The sequence below is a fragment of the Rhinatrema bivittatum genome, chromosome 11 (assembly GCF_901001135.1).
Source record: "Rhinatrema bivittatum chromosome 11, aRhiBiv1.1, whole genome shotgun sequence".
Lineage (NCBI taxonomy): Eukaryota > Metazoa > Chordata > Amphibia > Gymnophiona > Rhinatrematidae > Rhinatrema > Rhinatrema bivittatum.
This window is the reverse complement of record NC_042625.1, coordinates 75,124,462-75,143,172: the sequence shown is the minus strand read 5'-3', so window position 1 is coordinate 75,143,172 and position 18,711 is coordinate 75,124,462. Positions and strand designations below refer to the sequence as shown.

The window sequence follows — 18,711 nt, the reverse complement described above, 5'->3', positions numbered from 1 at the left end:
TCATGAATTTGGAAAGTCTTGTAAAAGAGGAATAGAAATGCCTATTTAAATTAAATTAAAATATTTGTAGAAGTATGAATTGACTTATGTCATGATAAAGAATATTATTTACCGTCTTCTCCAAAATAATGTTGAAACGAGGGCATTTTCCCTCTTCTACCAAACTCCTCTCCACGATCGATGAGGGCTTCCTTCACAACCTCATAGCCGCACAGAATCACTGTCAACCTAGGGCCAAAATATAGCCTGAACACAGGGCCATATGTCTCACTCATCTGCAAGGGAAACCAATAGAAATCTCTTTATAAACGGAGACTTCTACTTTTGCTTGCATGCAGGTGCTGTCAGCTCACATCTGCTCAGTTCATCGATGAAATATCTTTTTTCTTATTTCAAACCTCACTTGGTTACTGCACAGGAAAAAGAGAATAGAAACTCCAGACTGGAGCCTTGAATGCAATGGATAAGACCTGGAAGTATTAAGGAAAACCAAAATAAAATAATACAGTCAAGATAAAGAATTCCACCACAGTAGTAGTCATGATGAATGAACAAAATAATTATATTCTAATTATTTGTTTAATTGTTTGGAGGGCAATTTTGAAAGCCAATTTCTTTTCATAAAAAGCATTCTACTCATGTAAATTGGCTCTTTGATAATGACCCTCCTCACTGCAAAGAAAGTTACATGTGTTAGTTGAAGGAGGAATATTGGACCAGATTTTAATACCTACGCGCGGGCGTAGATTTGTGCACGCAACCCGGCACATTGTGCACCTTGCGCCCACCAAGCCCTAGGGGAGCTCTGATGGCTTTCCCTGTTCCCTCCGAGGCCGCTCCGAAATCGGAGCGGCCTCGGAGGGAACTTTCTTTCTGCCCCCCCCCACCTTCCCCTCCCTTGCCCTACCTAACCCCCCCCCCCCCCCTTTGTTTGGCAAGTTGCGCCTGCCTCTGGGCAGGCATAGGTTGCGCACGCTGGCCAAGTGCCAGCGCGCGATGACCCAGCCTAGAGGCCCTACTCAAGCCTCTGGCCACACCCCCACCCTGCCTCAGACTGCCCCTTTTTTCAAGCCCTGGGACATACACACGTCCCAAGGTTTGCGTGCATAGCCGGGCCTATGCAAAATAGGCTTGGCGTGCATAGGGCTTTTAAAATCTGCCCCATGTTTACAGTTTGCAAACTATTTTCCTTTAATGTTTTTCCCCTGTATAAAAAGCAGACAAACATTACTACTTTTTACCCCTAATAACACTTAAAACTAAGTTGTGTGTGTAATTTTGCTATGATTATTGGGGAAAATCCTGTAGGTAAAAAGATTTTAGTTCCCTTGATACTCTGCTCTCCTTCCTGTATAGCTCCCTGAGAGTAGTGTTTTCACGGATTTGTATAAGGGTGCATTGAGAAGGTTTTCTATGAAGCCAGACTCGTTTACTGGCAGTGAAGAAAAAGATAATTACAGCACAATGAAATTGCACTAATCAGACTTGTAGTCAGATTTGTAGAAATAGCCAAGGTTGCTGAAATGCTAAAAATTATGTTAAAGGTCAGCTTTAAGTTTCATTTCTGCTTACTGGGCTCAATTTACAAGAAATCATGACTTACAATAATCCAAAATTATTAGCATATTTTAGACAAAATTATAATGCCAGCCAGTTGGAAAATGTTATGCAAACAAACTAAACCATCGGTGTGTAAGTTTAGAGGTGGGATTATATTTAACTGACTGTAATGGCTCAGAAGATCTGAGCTGGTGTTTACTCTGCATTGACTTGTAAGCTGCATTGTGCCTTTTATGAAATATCTACCTTATAAATGGGCTCTGACCGACGGCCCGCAAATGCGCAGTAGAGACCAGCTCTACCGCGCATGTGCGGGCGAGCACGTCGATCTGAGCCAGCGTCAGAAAAAAAATGGCGGCGCCCAGTGGCAGCAGCGGGCGGCGACGGCGGTAGCGGGCGGCGGCGGTACCGGCAGCGGGCGGCGGTAGCGGCGGCGGTAGCGGGCGGCGGCGACGGCGGTAGCGGCCAGTAGCGAGGGAGGGAGAAGAGAGAGAGAGGGAGAGAGGGAGGGACGGACTGAGTGGGAGGGAGGGACGGAGAGAGAGAGTGGGAGGGAGGGACTGAGTGGGAGGGAGGGATTGAGTGAGGGAGTGGGACTGAGTGAGAGGGAGGGAGTGAGTGGACTGAGTGAGAGGGAGAGGGGGGACTGAGTGAGAGGGAGTGGGACTGAGGGAGGGAGTGGGACTGGGAGAGAGAGGGAGGCAGTGGGACTGAGGGAGAGTGAGTGGGACTGAGTGAGTGAGAGAGGGGGGAGGGAGGGACTGAGTGGGAGGGAGGGATTGAGTGAGAGGGAGGGGGGACTGAGTGAGAGGGAGTGAGTGGGACTGAGGGAGGGAGTGGGACTGAGGGAGAGAGAGGGAGGGAGTGGGACTGAGGGAGAGGACGGAGGGAGTGGGGACTGAGTGAGAGTGAGTGGGACTGAGTGAGTGAGAGGGAGGGAGAGAAGGGGGAGGGAGTGAGTGGGAGGGAGGGACTGAGTGAGGGGGAGGGACTGGGGGGGAGGGAGGGGGGACTGAGTGAGAGGGAGTGAGTGGGACTGAGGGAGGGAGTGGGACGGAGGGAGGGAGTGGGACTGAGGGAGAGGACGGAGGGAGTGGGGACTGAGTGAGAGTGAGTGGGACCTGAGTGAGTGAGAGGGAGGGAGAGAGGGGGGAGGGAGTGAGACTGAGTGGGAGGGAGGGACTGAGTGAGAGGAGAGGGAGGGTGGAGAGGAGTGGGTGGGTGAGGGAGGGAGGGAGGTAGGGGGTGGTGAAGAGTGAGGGGAGAGAGAATGAGGGGGAGGTGAGAGACAGAGGGATGTAGCCCGTTTTAACGGGCTTAACGGCTTGTCTTATAATAAAAGACTAAAGATTGTTCTCTTACTGGCTGATGGTCTTCGGTGTTTACTAACGCCCCTAACACTTGAACCATTACATTTCTTTTCTTCTCTTCCACTCTTTTTTTCTTGCTATTTGTTATAAAGCAGCCCTTGGACCCACATCCACAGACATCGCTTACAGGTTCAGTTTCAACAGTTTTACTAGAGAGAAACTTTAATGCCGGGATTAAATATCAATGATGCGACGTGGTACATAACATTTTATGAATGCCATCTCTGTTTTGAAATAATATAATACTGTAGCATGATAAAGAACGGATATGGGTGACCAGAGCTCTACCACTAATTATCTAAGTGTAGCGGGTCCTCTGGTTCGCTGAATCCAGGGTGCAATACAATCCCCAGGGCTTTTCTTTCCCGCTTCAGAGAAGATTAACAGTCGCTGAGTTGCCAGGGTTCCTCCAGCAGTGAGGGGGTCTACACCTCTGGGACCCCTGGTGCAGAAATGGGAGAAACACATTCAGTCTAATGCTCAAATGCATGGGACAGTGTGTACTCTCCATGGTGGATCTGCATGGCAGGGCAATGTACTCTTGCAATAAAGGATGGAGATCAATATTGGTGTTCAAATGGAAAAAAACCCTTTACTATAACTTCAAAGGAATGATCCAGGATAGTATGGCAAAAATAATGAAGAAGAAAATAAAAATCACCACAAGAAAAGCAGTGGCTTCTTTATCCATGTTGCATCTTATTTATTTTATTTTATTTTTATTTATTTAACATTTCTTATATACCGATATCCGTTCGCACATCATATCGGTTCACAGTGAACATAAAACTTTGGGCATTGCCCTTACATATAACAAATAAAGATGGTGAACTCAGTAACATATAGATAATCTTCGGGAGGAGCCCTTAGATATAACAAGCATCAATGGGGAGATGCTGATTATAATAATTATAACTAGAACTATATACATGAAAGTGCACAGTACAGAATCAGCAGACATAAAGGCGTTCATACCAGGATATCAATCTAACAATTCACATGGGGGTTTATGTAATAGGGGGTGAAATGGAGTAGGCTTGCCAAAAGAGCCAGGTTTTAAGTTTCTTTTTGAAAATGGGGGTATAAGTCTCTATTCGAATATCATGGGGCAGTGAGTTCCATAAGGTGGGTGCGGCAAGAGAGAAGGCTCTGTTAATAGTAGAGGAGAGTTTAAAAGATTTGATAGAATGGGCATGGAGTGTTCCTTGGAGTGCTGGGCGGGTGGGTCTATTGGAGGAACGGGGTGAGATGGGGGGGTTAATCCAGTTCAGGTTAGAATTTACTAGACTCTTATGAATGATCGAGAGTGTTTTGTAAAGAATTCGTGACTGTATAGGGAGCCAGTGTAGTTGAATAAGTGTGGGGGTGATGTGGTCTCTTTTTTTTGTGTTTGACAATATCCGAGCGGAGGCATTTTGTAGGAGTTGAAGGGGCTTGGTGTGTGATGCAGGAATGCCGAGTAAGAGTGCATTACAGTAGTCAAGCTTCGATAGAATAATAGCCTGGAGGACTACAGATAGAGGGCAGTTATATTGCATCTCACAGGAACATTTGACTTTTAAGAAGCCAAATAAACTAAATTTGAAAACCTCTTGTTGATTTGAAATGTTCTTGTTGCCCTAAAGCTTTGAGTCCAGCAAAAATTATACATTGGAAATCGTTGAAGTGTAGTAGGGATCTGAGTTTCTTTATTGTTTGAAGTTTAAAATAGCAATCCTTTATTATGGATTTGATGAATGGTTTGAATGAGAGGTGATTATCAATAATAGCTCCTAAGTTGCGAGTGTGCGAAGGGAAGTTGGTAGCTGAGTAAGCAAGAGGGATGTCAGGGAGTGGTTGTCTATTCGATATGATTAAAAGCTCAGTCTTGTTAGAGTTGAGAGCAAGGTGCATGTCCTTTAGGAGTTGGTTGATTGAGGAAAGACAGGATTCCCAGCTATGTAAAGCAGTTTGGATGGAGTCAGAGAATGGGAAAATGAGCTGAACGTCGTCAGCATAAATAAAATGTTTGATATGCAGGTTAGTGAGAAGCGTGGTCAGGGGAAGCATGTATATATTAAAAAGCGTAGATGAGAGTGAGGAACCTAGGCACTCTTCTTCCTTCAACTGACCCAGACTCCACTATCCCTTCCCCACAGAGGGTTGGGTGATTGACCTCATTAACAATAAAAATAACTAGGGGCAACTCTCAAAATCCCTGGCTGATCAAAAAAAAAAAAAAAAAAGATGTTTCCAAAAAAGTAAATCACAGATCCCTAGGTCTTCTCTTTTGCTATTAACTGGGCGCAAAGAGGGAAGAATCCCAAGAATCTAGAGATGGGGTTTGCCTTTCCATCAGGAACTGGTCCTCATAGAACAGCAACGGGAAAACTCACTCTATTCTCAAAAACCCTTTAAAATTCCTCCCTTCTCACTACTCCTAAAACTCTTCACTTCTCCAACCTCCTAGGTCAATCTACCAAAGGAGCAGAAGGACCTTGATCAGTCCTTTAGAGTAGAATCCACAGAGAAAAGACAAAGGCGTTCTCTCTCAGAACGTTTATATCCCTGAGGCTCATCCCACAGAAAGGTGGAGTAAAGGTTAGGGGAGCCTTAAAAAATACTAAAATCCTGAGATGCTGGAAAGGGCAACCTAATAGCAGGGGGTACATAAGTAAATGGTAAAACCCCCAGATTGAGCCTAAAGTATGCATTTATTTGTGTATTGATGCATTTATTTATTTATTTAAAAATTCTTTCATTCCGCTTGTTCCATACAAACTTTCACAGCGGCTTGCATACAATAGTATTGCATACATAATCATAGAAACAAGATTTACAATCAATTAGGAAAAGTAGTGAGACCCATCTAATTCAGAAGCGCCTGTTCAAATAGCTATGTTTTTAGTACTTTCTTATAGACTTGCTGAGACGAGGTCATGCTTACGGACTCTGGCAGATTGTTCCACAGTCACGGTCCAGCTCCTGAAAATGCCCTGCTCTGTGTGATCTCAAGTTTGGCACTTTTTACGGATAGCACATCTAAAAGGTTTTTTATTCACTGATTGCAGATGACTTGTTGGTTTGTATAGCTGAAGGGGCGAGGCTAGCCAAATAGACGATTCATTGTTTAAGAGCTTATATATCAGACTAAGGACTTTATATTGAGGCCTCCAAGAAACTGGCAACCAATGTAATTTCATCAATGCAGGAGTAATATTATTTCGTAGTTTACTTTCTGTCAAGATTCTTGCTGCAGAATTCTGAATGATTTGTAACAGGCATATCATGGAATTTGGTAAAGACAGTCCAATCAGTTTAATATCATTGCCTGAAATACAGTTTGAAAATCCTGTGAATCTAGCATGGGTTTTTAAACATTTTAACGTTTGAAGTTTGTAAAAAGACGTTTTTACAACATTGGAAATGTGTGCATACATTGACAGATTACTGTCCAAAGTTATGCATGTTTAAACCGCGTAGGCTGTGAAAGTCAGAGAGCTGAGGTGAGTGCAATAAACTCACAGATGGGAAGGATATTAGCAATAGGAAAACACTCAGCTCATGAATCTAGAAGATAAGAGTTGTCTGCACTCAAATAAACTGGAAGTTACCGTGCTGGCACACTTCATCCTGCTACATTTTTTTTGAGAGTTTAGGAGTCTGTGCATAACAGTGGTCATTTTCAAGCACATTTCTGCAGATGAAACAGTGTTTGACCTGCAGAAATTTTTTTTTTTAAATAACCCAGCTGTTATGCAGGTAAACCTGAGTCCTGTTCACATATAATTTTGCATGGACTGAGCAAAGGTGTTCCTAGGTCAGATCCAGGGCCGCCCGCCCTTTGAGGTGGCTCTGACACCCCAAAGTCACAAAAAATTAAACCATGCAAGGCAATGCCCCCCCCCCTCGCATCAACCCTGTCCTCTCAAAATAAATAGTGCCCCCCTCCCCCCCAAATGTATCCAAAAAAGCAATTGGGGTTCAGGGGTACCTCCAGTCTCCCTCACTACCTGACCCCCTCCCCCTTCCGCACCCCCAAACCTTCAAAAGTTGAAGTTCATCTTTTGATAGGGCCCGGGGCACCATTATTCCAAATGGCACCAACCTAACTTTGCCCCTGTCATGTGACTGGGGCAATGTCAGGGGATCAGATTGAGGCCACATGGCTTACGTCCAGTCCCTGGATCTAGCCCCGGGCTAGGGGGGTGCCCCAGGACTTATCGAAAGATCTACTTCAACTTTTGAAGGTTACATTATTTAGGTTATATCAGATTTTAGAACAGTAGTGCAGGTGCTTCTTTTACCATGTTTAGATTATTACAACTCTCTGTCTTGGGCCTATCTGCTGATACAGATGATACAGAATTTGGCAGCTCAGATTTAGACAGTCACATTACGTAGTGAGCATATAACTTCGATTTTACATGTACTACACTGGTTACCAGTAATTTTTAGAATTCAATAAAAAATACTGGTAATGATTCATTAAACCAGCTGCTTTATATTAGATTTGCATGCTGAAGACTAATAGTGACAAAGTGGGAAATTTAAATAGTTCATAAGCATTTCAACATTTCTGCCCCGAACGGCCCGAGATGCCGCCAGCTGGCAGTCCTGCTGCCTTCCCCTAGGCATGCACATATGTGCACATCATGCAGGCCCTAATTTAATTAGCAAGAGTAAAACCCTACTCACGTGTTTGATGACATATGTGCATTGGCTTACTCTTTATAAAATACATAAATGTGCACATACTTCTCAAAGAACCCTCTTTATATGCACTTTCTTTTCCGCGTGGTAACGATACTGTGCACATACTTCCACCACTCTTTAATGCATACAGAGCCTACTTAGCATGTAATGTGCCAATTTTGCACACACAACCCCCCACATGTTTTAAAAGTTCCCCCATGCTGATATTTTAGCATGCATCAAACAGCCTTAATGTGAATGCTAAGCTTTAGTACATAGCCTCCTTCTTTAGGATATATATAGAGGTAATGAATGTTTTAATTTACTTCTTTTTCTTTATCTTTTCTTTATTTGTCTATTTATCTAAACCTGATTACTCACTTTTTAGAGAAACCACCAAGGTGAGGAGCAAACAAAAGCATTCACATAAATATACAGCAATGCAAAATAAAACTACATTATAAAAACACATTATGTACCTCATAAAATATAATGATGATACAAATTTGACCCTTGTGACTAGTAACCACTTTGAAGCAACTACATTTGGGTATGGTAGGTATTTCTCTGGGGGTTACATGGGGCAGTGACTGACTCTATCTAACTGGATTTTCAGCTGTTTAAACATAGACCTGTAGTTTCACAACATGTGCACTTTTATCCACAGTAAAAAGAGTTGATCCTAGGGCTGTAACTTGTTGAGAGGGAGAAAACTATGCATGAATATTGAAGTTTCAAAAATCTACACTCGTAGTCAACTGGCATAGTTTACACTGCCATTGGAGATGACTTAAAGTATGTAGCGCTATAACCACCCCAGTCTTCAAACATAAATTATGCAGTCAGTTTGTGTTTGAAGAGTAAGTGAATGTGCAGACTAAAAACTATTCATGTACTTTGACAGTTAGGCAGCTTAGCAAATTTATGTGAAATGTTTATACTTTATGATGGCCTCTTCAAGCATTTCCACTTTTATCAATCCAAAATACTTCATTAATGAAAACTGGGCTATGATTATATGGCTCTGATACCAGGATTTAATCTAGTGTCCAGTGTATGTGTAAGACTTCACTCTGCCTCCCAATTACTTTTTTTATGCAACGGTGTTTCTCTCGAAAAGATTTTCATTGTTTTGCTTACCACGGTAGTTGTTTTAGCAATACGATAGTCTTAGGTAATATCTTTCTGCATTGAGTCATGAAGTTATGTTCTAGTGTTTTTGATCTCTCTACCCCTAAAGATTCAAATCAGAGCACACGCGTACAGAAATGCTTTCATGCTATATTCTTTTGAAATTACAATAGAAACAGATGCTTGTAAGGGCAGAATATAAAAATGTGTAAATAAAATTTAGCACTAATGCATCTCTGACGCAATCAAGAATCTGCATAACTTGCTCCATGTCACAGAGAGTCAGCAATGGCTAAGAGCATCCTGCTGGGGTAACTTTCATGAGTTATCAACCTATTGGCCTTTCCCAGCAATGTTAAAGCCCAGGATAGGGAGCCCGACTCACCTTCATAAGGGCTTTGCTTGTTCCATTGGTGTCTATCTGCAGTAAGTTGCCTAAAATAGGAAGAGGAGTGGGACCTGGGGGAAGATTGCCTCTTTGGTGCACTGTCCTCCATATGAAAAAGAACAGCAGGCAGGAAAGACAACCAGCCAGGAAGAGGGTCTGTGCCGCAGCAGCATCCATCGTGGTGGGCAACAAGGCCTTTTCTTCTTATCCTGTCTTAGATACTCCAAGACTTTGGTTCCCAAAGCTCTTAGAATTTGTGCTCTGTGTGTCCGCTTTTCATTTCACAAGGCTTGGCTTTGGTAGCAATAAAAAGCTGATCTTTCCCAGTATTTCATTAATCCTTAGACTTGGTAGAAACAGTGGAAAGGGAGCGTCACCAGTCAGGTTTTCTGCTTATATGTGCCAATCCACACCCACACTCCAGATATTAAGCATATGCCATAAAGAGGCGTGGAAGCTACCACTGATTTTTTTGTAGAAAATTGCACTTTACAGCATAAATTTGAGAGTTGATTCCCAGTGTCTAAAACTGTAGCATCTTCATGGCTTCTCTGTACCTCTTTATTTGTTTCAGATGGAACGACTGGAATTATTCCTAACATTTGATTTGCTTTAGTGACTGCCCCCCAGCCACGGATCTTGTTAGCATTAATATAGTGTTCAAGCTGGACATTATAATTTAGCCTTAGAAAGCACATTCATGTAAGAATAAACAGCTCTTCTTATACACTGTGCCAAAAGCCCCCGCCTCTAGACTGTTCTTCTATGCAGTACTGACATGGTATCTATTCCCCTTTACCTTAAAAAAAATGTAATAATGAAACCAATAAATTCTGAGCCATTCAGGATTTCAAATTGTTTTGAATCATTTTCGATCTAAAAATGATCAGTGTACAAGTTGTCTCTAAATGTGAAGCAGGCTCTAGTTTAAAATACAACATTTGTTTTCCTTCAGTTGTCAGGTCTGGGAAGCCAGCCAGTGCTTTAGGAGCGATTAATGTCCCAGGCACGGCAGTTTCCAAACATTGCTTTACAATTAACACCAGGCCTAGATAAATAAATAATTCCTTATAACCTTTTTGTTAGGATTTGTAGGCTTGTGAACCCTTAGGCTGAGGTGAGCGATGGTACCGCCCACAGGGAGGAGCCCTGCAAGCCTCACCGTCAGGAGGCAAGGCCTTGGGATGATGGACATGGCTGTGGAACAGAGCCTTTATTAGACAGAAGAGAAGCACTACTCAATATGAGGAGTGTGAGAGAAAGTACAGTCTCTTGTATGATGGGGTATGCCCAAGCAGATACCTCGGTGAAGGATATGCAGCAGATCTGTAGAGCGTGATTTCCTGAAGAACTCCTCACGTAGAGATGAGGTGGTAGTGGCCCGCAGCGCAGGGTACGCCTGCAAGGGTTCCTCGTAGAGATGACACAGTATAGCCCGCAGCGCGGGGTATGCCAGTGAGGGTTCCTTGTAGAGATGTCACGGTAGTGGCCCACAGCGTGGGGTAGGCTGTACAGGACTTCCACACTAGAGATGTGACGGTAGTGGTCCGGAGTGGGGGGTATGCCGTTAGAGTCTTCACACTAGAAGTAATACGGTAGTGCACCGCAGAGAGGGTACTCACTTAAGAGAAGGTTCCAATGGAGTCCAGGGAATCAGGGCAAGAGATGGTCCAAGGCAGAAGGCCCTCAGAGGAGTGGATAGCCAGAGACACAGTAAGGTCCCTGAGGAGCGGGTACTGAGTGTCTCGCCGAAGGAGCAGGAACCAATGGAAGTCGCAATGAGCGTAGCGGAATTAGCAAGAAGGAACTATGTTGCCAAGCTGGCCTTAGGCAGGGCCAGCCGGCTTAAGTATCCTGGCGGGTTGACGTCATCCGAGGGGGTCGCCCCCGAGCTTCCTGCCATGACGTGGTTATAGCTGACCTGTGCGTACGTCTAGGGATGTCCAGAGGCAAGATGGCGGTCGGCAGCGTCTGGGAAGGCCCGGGCTTGATAGGCAGGCCGGTGGTGGTTGGCGGAGGCCGCGAGTCTTCTCCAAGGAGTGAGAGCAGTGAAAAAGGAGGTGAACAACAGAGGTCGCAGCCATCTGCAACTGACGGGTGTAACACTTTTGCACCTAAGAAAGATGCCGTATCTTATATTGCATTTATTACAATATATTTAAACATTAAGGGCTGGAGTTTCAAAGCTCTACACATGCTGGGCCTATTTTAAAAAGGCTGGGCGACGCGCGTAAATCCTCAGGATGCATCTAAATCTCGAGGCTTTACTAAAGGGGTGGTCCAAGGGCAGGGGCGGGGCCAGAGGCCTCCGGCACAGCAGCCATGTGCCGCTGTGGTGGAGGATTGCGTGCTGGCAGGCTGCCGGTGTGTGCAACCTGCGCCTGCCTCCAGGCAGGCACAAAAGGTATGATAAGAATTTGGGAGGGGGGTTAGAGTAGGGCTAGGAGGGGGGAAGGTTAGGGGATGTGGTGGGAAGCTTAGGTTAGGGGGAATGGGGAAAGCCTGCGGGTGTCGGCACACGCAAGGTGCACTAGTGTGCACTCCCTTGCGCGCCGACCCCTTCTTTTATATCATGCGCATGTTATAATATCTGGCGTACATGTGTGCGCACCGGCCATCTTTAAAGATGGCGCCGGCCAGCCAGTGCTCCTACCATGTGACAGGGGCCGGCCAATGGCACGGATACCCTGTCATATGGTAAGGGCAAAGGGCCATCGGCGCCATCTTTATGAGTGGCAGCCGACGGCCTGAGAACGGGAGATCACTCCCGGGACCACCACTAGACCACCAGGTATGTTTTGGGGGGATCGGGAGGGTGGGGGAAGCTAAGGGGTCGTTTTTAAAGGGTCGGGTGGGTTGTTTTTTTTATCGGGCCATCGGCGCCATTTTTGAGTGGCAGCCAAAATGGCGCCGATGGACCGAGAGCGGGAGATTGGTACCCGCGCCCCCACTGGACCACCAGGTACTCGTAAAAAGTTTTGGGGGGGTTCGTAAGGGATTCGTTTTATAGGGTCGGGGTGGGTTTAGGGGTTTTTTTGGTGTGCCGGTTTTCCCTGCCCTCCCCCCCCCCCCGATTTTTCACGATAAATCGGGGGAATTTCTATTGTATTGCGACTCTTAACGATTTTTGACGATTTAAAATATATCTGACAATTGTTTTAAATCGTCAAAAAACGATTCACATCCCTAAAAACAAATGCTCAGCATGCTTTGTGTCCTTATACAAAATAATGTCCTTGTAGGGCTACCAAACCACCTGGGCGAGTCCCTGCACAGGAAAGTGAAGAAAATCAGTAAAAAATAAAACAAGAAATAAGGGAGAAAGAATTATATACCCCTCTTGATCCCTCTTGAACCCTCTATGTGGTCAGACTAAAGATAGAGGAGAGCTGACTCAGTAAGTAAATGCATATACGTATTAAAAGTGATAGGACTGGAAAATGCTGCAAGACATTTGGAATGTAGGGTTTAATAAAACTGCATAAGCTCAAACTGTATCATCAACTTGAAATCCAAACAATGGCAACTGCAAAAAGGCATATTGACTAGGTAAATATTACAATCAATTATCACATGTCAGGTAAAAGTACATTGATTCATACAATCAAGAAAAACTGCATCTGGGCAAAGCATAACAAAATAATTACAAAGTGAAAATCAGTCAAATAGAGTAAATATGTCAGTTCAGATAATGAAGGGGCCAAATGGACTTTTGTGACGAATGCATGATATCTGTGGCAAAGATACGAAAAAGGTGTGATGGGATGATTTCTGGAATCAATAACATATGATGTATACAGTTCTTTCAGTATGGTGTTGTCATCGAGGCATAAGTGAGATGTGTGTTTTTATGGATTCAAATACCTAATGTAAGAGAGCAACACCAATTCAAATTAATCAATTAGAAGACTTCGTTTGCAAACAACTCAGGTACTTCAGACATTACATAGAACATTCACTGAACTGTCACACATCCAGTCATTGCACAAATATTCATTCATTGTCTTCTTAACTTCAAGACAGACAACAGTTAACACATATTTTGAGCTCAAAAGTTAAACCAAAAAGTAAAATTAGACTAAAAAAAAATGTTTGAAAAATATTTGGATTGGCCAGGGTAAAACAAAAACACTGGGCAACAAATTTTCACAAAAGTCATGTTATGGAAATGAAATTAGTCAATTCTTATACATTTCCATGTGCTAAACACGAATGTGACTGTGAAAATGCAAAATTGGCTCTAGTTTTTTGTAATATGCAATAATATAATTACATCTTGAATTGTATGCCAATAGCTCACTGGGTAACAAATTTTCACAAAAGTCATGTTACTGAAATGAGTCAATTCTTATAAATTTCCATGTGCTAAACACGAATGTGACTGTGAAAATGCAAAATTGGCTCTAGTTTTTTTGTAATATGCAATAATATAATTACATCTTGAACTGTATGCCAATAGTAGGAGACCTATGGTTAATACCATTTGAAAAATGAAGTCATAGACTATGTCTTAGATTTCTTTGCTTGTCTCTTGTACACCTGTTCGGGAGCATCTCTGCAGAGTGTCCAGCAGTAGTCAGCCAGCATGAATATTTCAAATGCTCACCCTTTCTGACTGGGCTTCATATAGTACACTGCTGACGTCAGCTTACTCAGCAGCAGCATGGCAGTAGAACTGCATTGCATCAGAAAATGATGTAATAAACTCTGGATGATGTGTGCATGATGGTATTATGCAATATTACATCATTCTAGGCTTACTTAGGATGTTGTTACAGTCCTACTGGATAAATTTACACGACTAAACATAGAAAGTGAACTATATTAAATATCTTCAAAACGAGAGCCAATAAAAACTTTTCATGGTCATATTCGTGTTCAGCACATCAAGATACTACAGAGTAGGACCTTTTTATGTCAGTAACACTTTCATTGTTGTCCAGTGAAATCAGAATTGGAAAGAAAATAAACTGGAAAAATAAAAATATCAGACTCACTTCTTTCATGGCAGGAAGGCCGTCGACCTAATTCCAGAAAACAATCAACCATTAACTCTCCTGGGAATTCTTTTTGAGTATGGAACAAGGAAAAGCAATGTCTTACAATTCCATAGTGCAGGGCAGAAAACAGGAACAATAAACAAACAAAGACAAATGGGAAAGAATTTTCTTATCGTTGAAGTAACTCTAGAATTTCTCATCTATTTACTGGCATACCACTTTCCTAATATAAACTCAGAAAGCTCAGAAAGTAGAAAAAGTAAAAAGAAATCACTATCTCATCTCAGAACTCTGTCAAACATCTGCTCTGTTCAAAGAGAAAGGCACGCAATTATTAACAAAAAAATTAACAAAGAAATTATTAACTACATCTTTCACCTCATCTTCTCGGAATAAACAGTATTTATGTAATAGGGATCAAATTTAACTTTATACAGGCAAGTATCACTTCCGAACAAGCTTTCATTAAGAATGCTGGACAATTTGGAAAAGAAAATCTTTTAAGAGACAGGCTTCCCTGTGCTATAGCCTATCCAAGGGTTAAATTCTGATTCTTGACTCTCGGGAATGGGAGCGTAAAACTGATACTGCCGCTTGGGAATCTAATCCTGTGCTCATCTAATGCTTTCATGTAATCATGAACATTTTAAATTAATGCGAATGTTATGTTAAAGACTTCCCTGTCTTTTTATGCTTAATGAATTGTAGCAATTGTTGCAGAACCGGGGCAGAGAAACTGCTGTCCTCAGGCCAGCTCATAAAAGCATCCTGCTTCGCCCACACAGCCCACTTCTTACAATGCTTAGTAATGATTTTAACTTCGTGTGGAAATAATTCACAAGGGGGCTGGGGGATCCCGTACCCTGTGACATAATGAATTGTAAACTTAAAATGCTTTAGAAAAAACAAATTGCCAACTTTAAGCTATTATGTAACAGTCAGTAATGAAACCAAAACTTAGCAAAAATGTAAATGTAAATGCTCACATATAGGAATGAAAAATATACTCATGTGGTCCCTAATCGTGCCTGTGGCTCCATTAGGTCCTGATTTGTCGTACACCACGGTCCTGACCAGTTCTAGCCATACATCCACGGTCCCGACCAGTTCTTCCAGCCGTACATCCACGGTCCCAACTGGACCTGCCACGCTCAAACCATCCTCTGCTACCAAAATGTTAAAAACCTTGAAACTTACCCCGCCTGGTTTCTTCCCCAGAGATAGCCAGCGATGAAACAGCCTTTGTTTCAAAACATAACATTTATTAAGTAACTTAGAGATCTATAAGAGCTGGCAGGATTTGTTTATTTCATACATGCATACAAAGTTAAGATAGCGTAAACTATAAGGAAAGTCAAGAGGTTGTGTTTCCTTATGGGAGTAGAGGAGCTAAGTATCACAGAATTTAACTGTTCACCCAACCATGCCAAATCTACTCGTCGTTGTAAATTTGTCTTTGTCTTTTAAGCACTGGAACAAGGCTTATACGTCCCTCCCCTTTCTCATCTCTACATTTGCTGGTAATTTCCCTTCATATGCCCCTCAAATGTTACATATCATGCTTATTCAGTAATTCATTGTTCTTGGTTCTCAGGCACTTTGGGCACTTCTTTATCTCACATTCATTTTGCAGACTCATTCTTTTCCACACTATAGCACAGCTTCTGCTTTTCTGTCTCTGGGCTGGCCATGACCTTGTAGTTCAATTACTAGTCAACATGGGGCAGTTTTTCTTAAAACAGCAATTAACAACTAACTCAAATCCTCACATTCTCTGTTTTATTCTCTGTTCCTTTTCCAATAATTCCCAACATTCTGTGTCCTATTTTGACTGCCGCCACACACTGAGAGCTGAAGATTTCAAGGATTGTCCCATCCTTTCAGAATATGCTCCCCCTTTTGCAAAATATTACCCATTTCATAACAAAACTTAATCCCTCTTCCCTGCATCATCGTCTCATCCACAAATTGAGATTCCGGAGCTCTGCCTGCCTCTGGTGTTCTGTGTATGGAACAGGGAGCATTTCAGAGGATGCTACCTCGGAAGTTCTGGATTTCAATCTTCTACCTAAAAACCTAAATTTGACTTCCATAAAATTGTTCCCTTCCTATGCTTTTGGTACCCACATGTTCCATGATAGCTGGCTCCTCCCCAGCACAGTCTAAAATCCTATCAAGGTGAAACATGAGGTCCACCACCTTTTCACCAGGCAGGCATGTTACAGGCGATCCTCACATCCACCAGCCTCTCAGCTATCCACATTCGTAATGGTCGAATCACCAGTTATGACAGTTAACTTAACCCTTCCCTCCAGGGCACAAGCTCTTGATGACCCATCCTCAGTGCAAGAGGATAATGCATCACCTGGAGAGCAGGTCCTAGCTACAGGATCACTTCCTGCTACTCCAAGATGATCCTCTCCGTCCAGGTGACCTTACTCTTCCAAGGCAATAAATGGGCTGCCAGACTAGAGTTGGAACTTGGCCTCTATATGCCCCTCTATCTGCCTCAGCTCCTCCAGGTCTGCCACTCTAGCCTCCAGAGATCGGACTCGTTCTCTGAGAGCCAGGAGCTCTTTGCACCGGGCACAGGCATACAACCTCTCACTAACTGGTAGACGGTTGTATCTGTGGCACTCGGTGCAAAAGACTGGAACCCCCCCATCTCACTGCTGCACTGCTATTTACATCTCAACAATGTTGATTTCATATTCAATTTAGGTTGCTAAGGCAGCAGAGATGTGGAAAGTAAGGTCCTTAATATTTATGTGGCGTATTTAATGTTAATATGGCAAATGCCTGCCAGAGGACAAAAGTTAACCTATTTAAATAAATCCCTGATTTTTTGTGTGAAAATGACTCTTGTCCCCTTAAATTGGATGAGCCTATAAATCCTGTTTAGGGGTAGGTGGGAGTTGGTGTAGGTGAAAGGGAAGGAAAGACACACTTGAAACCACAAACTAAAGATGACTTTACATAAGGACCCCACAATCGCACTCTCTTCAAAACTTTTAAGTGCTAGCAAAATTATCTTCTGCTCCCAATGATTGAAATTTAGATTGAAATTGTCCTTATTAAATTACCACCACTCTACATTTTCCCCCATGTTCCTGGCCTACTCTGAATCACAAATTCCAAGAGGGGATGGTTTTAACAACCTTCACCCCAAATGTCCGCCCATTTCAGACCTTCTTCCCCTCCATTTGTTACCATTGTCTCCTGCACCATCTTTTCTGTGTTGGGCTACTAAGAGCCATCGCATTGTGGGGGTCTGGCCACTTAGTCCGTATGTCACAGGGGCAGCCATTGAACGACTCGCAGATGAGTGACAGTGTCACGTGAGCAAGGATTCAGTTGTGCATAGAACTGCAGAAGCCTCAGTCTCATGCCCCTTGAGAAGTTAAATGGAAATGCATGTTTCCAAGACTCAGCAAGGTTCCTTTCCTTAGACACTGTTTTCAAAAGAGGTAGTGGTAGCCGCAATATTTTTCATGTTTAAATGTTTATTAGCCTACTGAGGGTTAGCATTATAGCTCTTGTGAAACTGGCTGCTCCCAAACTTGTTTCATCCTGTAAGAATATGCATAATTAAACACGCCAGCAAAATTTCTAATTTTATTTGAATACTGTGAAATTTCACATTATTACAAATGTAAGTACCACGTATGTATTACAAAGGTAAAGCACAGAAACATGATAGCAGAAAAAGACCATAGCACCTGCCCATCTATACCAACTATTCTGTTATATAATCCTTGCTACTCCTTTAGAGATCTTCTGTGCTTATCTCATGCTTTCTATAATTCAAATACTGTGCTTCTCTCCACCACCTCCCCTGGGAGGCTGTTCCATGCAACCACTATCCTCTCTGTACAGGAATATTTCTTTAGATTACTCCTAAATCTACCCTTCTACCCTCATCCCTTGAGCCCTCCCATTCCAGAGTCTCCTTTCCATTGAAAGAGGCCTGCCTTCGGGTCATTGAAATATTGGAGGTATTTAAATGTCTCTCTCATATCTCCTATATCTTGCCTTTCCTCTAGGGTATGCATGTTTATATCTTTAAGGCCGTGTCCATATGCTTCATAATGAAGACCATTGACCATTTAGTAGAGATGTGAATCGTGTCCTCGATCGTCTTAACGATCGATTTCGGCTGGGAGGGGGAGGGAATCGTATTGTTGCCGTTTGGGGGGGTAAAATATCGTGAAAAATCGTAAAAAATCGAAAAAACGTAAAATCGCAAAACCGGCACATTAAAACCCCCTAAAACCCACCCCCGACCCTTTAAATTAAATCCCCCACCCTCCCGAACCCCCCCCCAAATGACTTAAATAACCTGCGGGTCCAGCGGCAGTCCGGAACGGCAGCGGTCCGGAACGGGCTCCTGCTACTGAATCTTGTTGTCTTCAGCTGGCGCCATTTTCCAAAATGGCGCCGAAAAATGGCGGCGGCCATAGACGAACACGATTGGACGGCAGGAGGTCCTTCCGGACCCCCGCTGGACTTTTGGCAAGTCTTGTGGGGGTCAGGAGGCCCCCCCCAAGTTGGCCAAAAGTTCCTGGAGGTCCAGCGGGGGTCAGGGAGC

The 18,711-nt window shown here is 43.3% G+C and overlaps 1 protein-coding gene across 2 annotated transcripts in view; it reads right to left on the bottom strand.

The window, feature by feature from the left end:
* LOC115100815 (cytochrome P450 2G1-like) overlaps nt 1-9,507 on the bottom strand; it is a 35,475-nt gene extending 25,968 nt beyond the window's left edge. For both annotated transcript variants that reach the window (XM_029619736.1, XM_029619735.1), the window contains exons 1-2: nt 9,121-9,507; nt 113-275 (exon numbers count right to left, since the gene is read on the bottom strand). In XM_029619736.1, the coding sequence (XP_029475596.1) occupies nt 113-275; nt 9,121-9,300 (343 nt within the window). In that variant the 5' untranslated portion in view covers nt 9,301-9,507. The remainder of the gene's footprint in view (nt 1-112; nt 276-9,120) is intronic.
* Nucleotides 9,508-18,711: the final 9,204 nt, after the last annotated feature.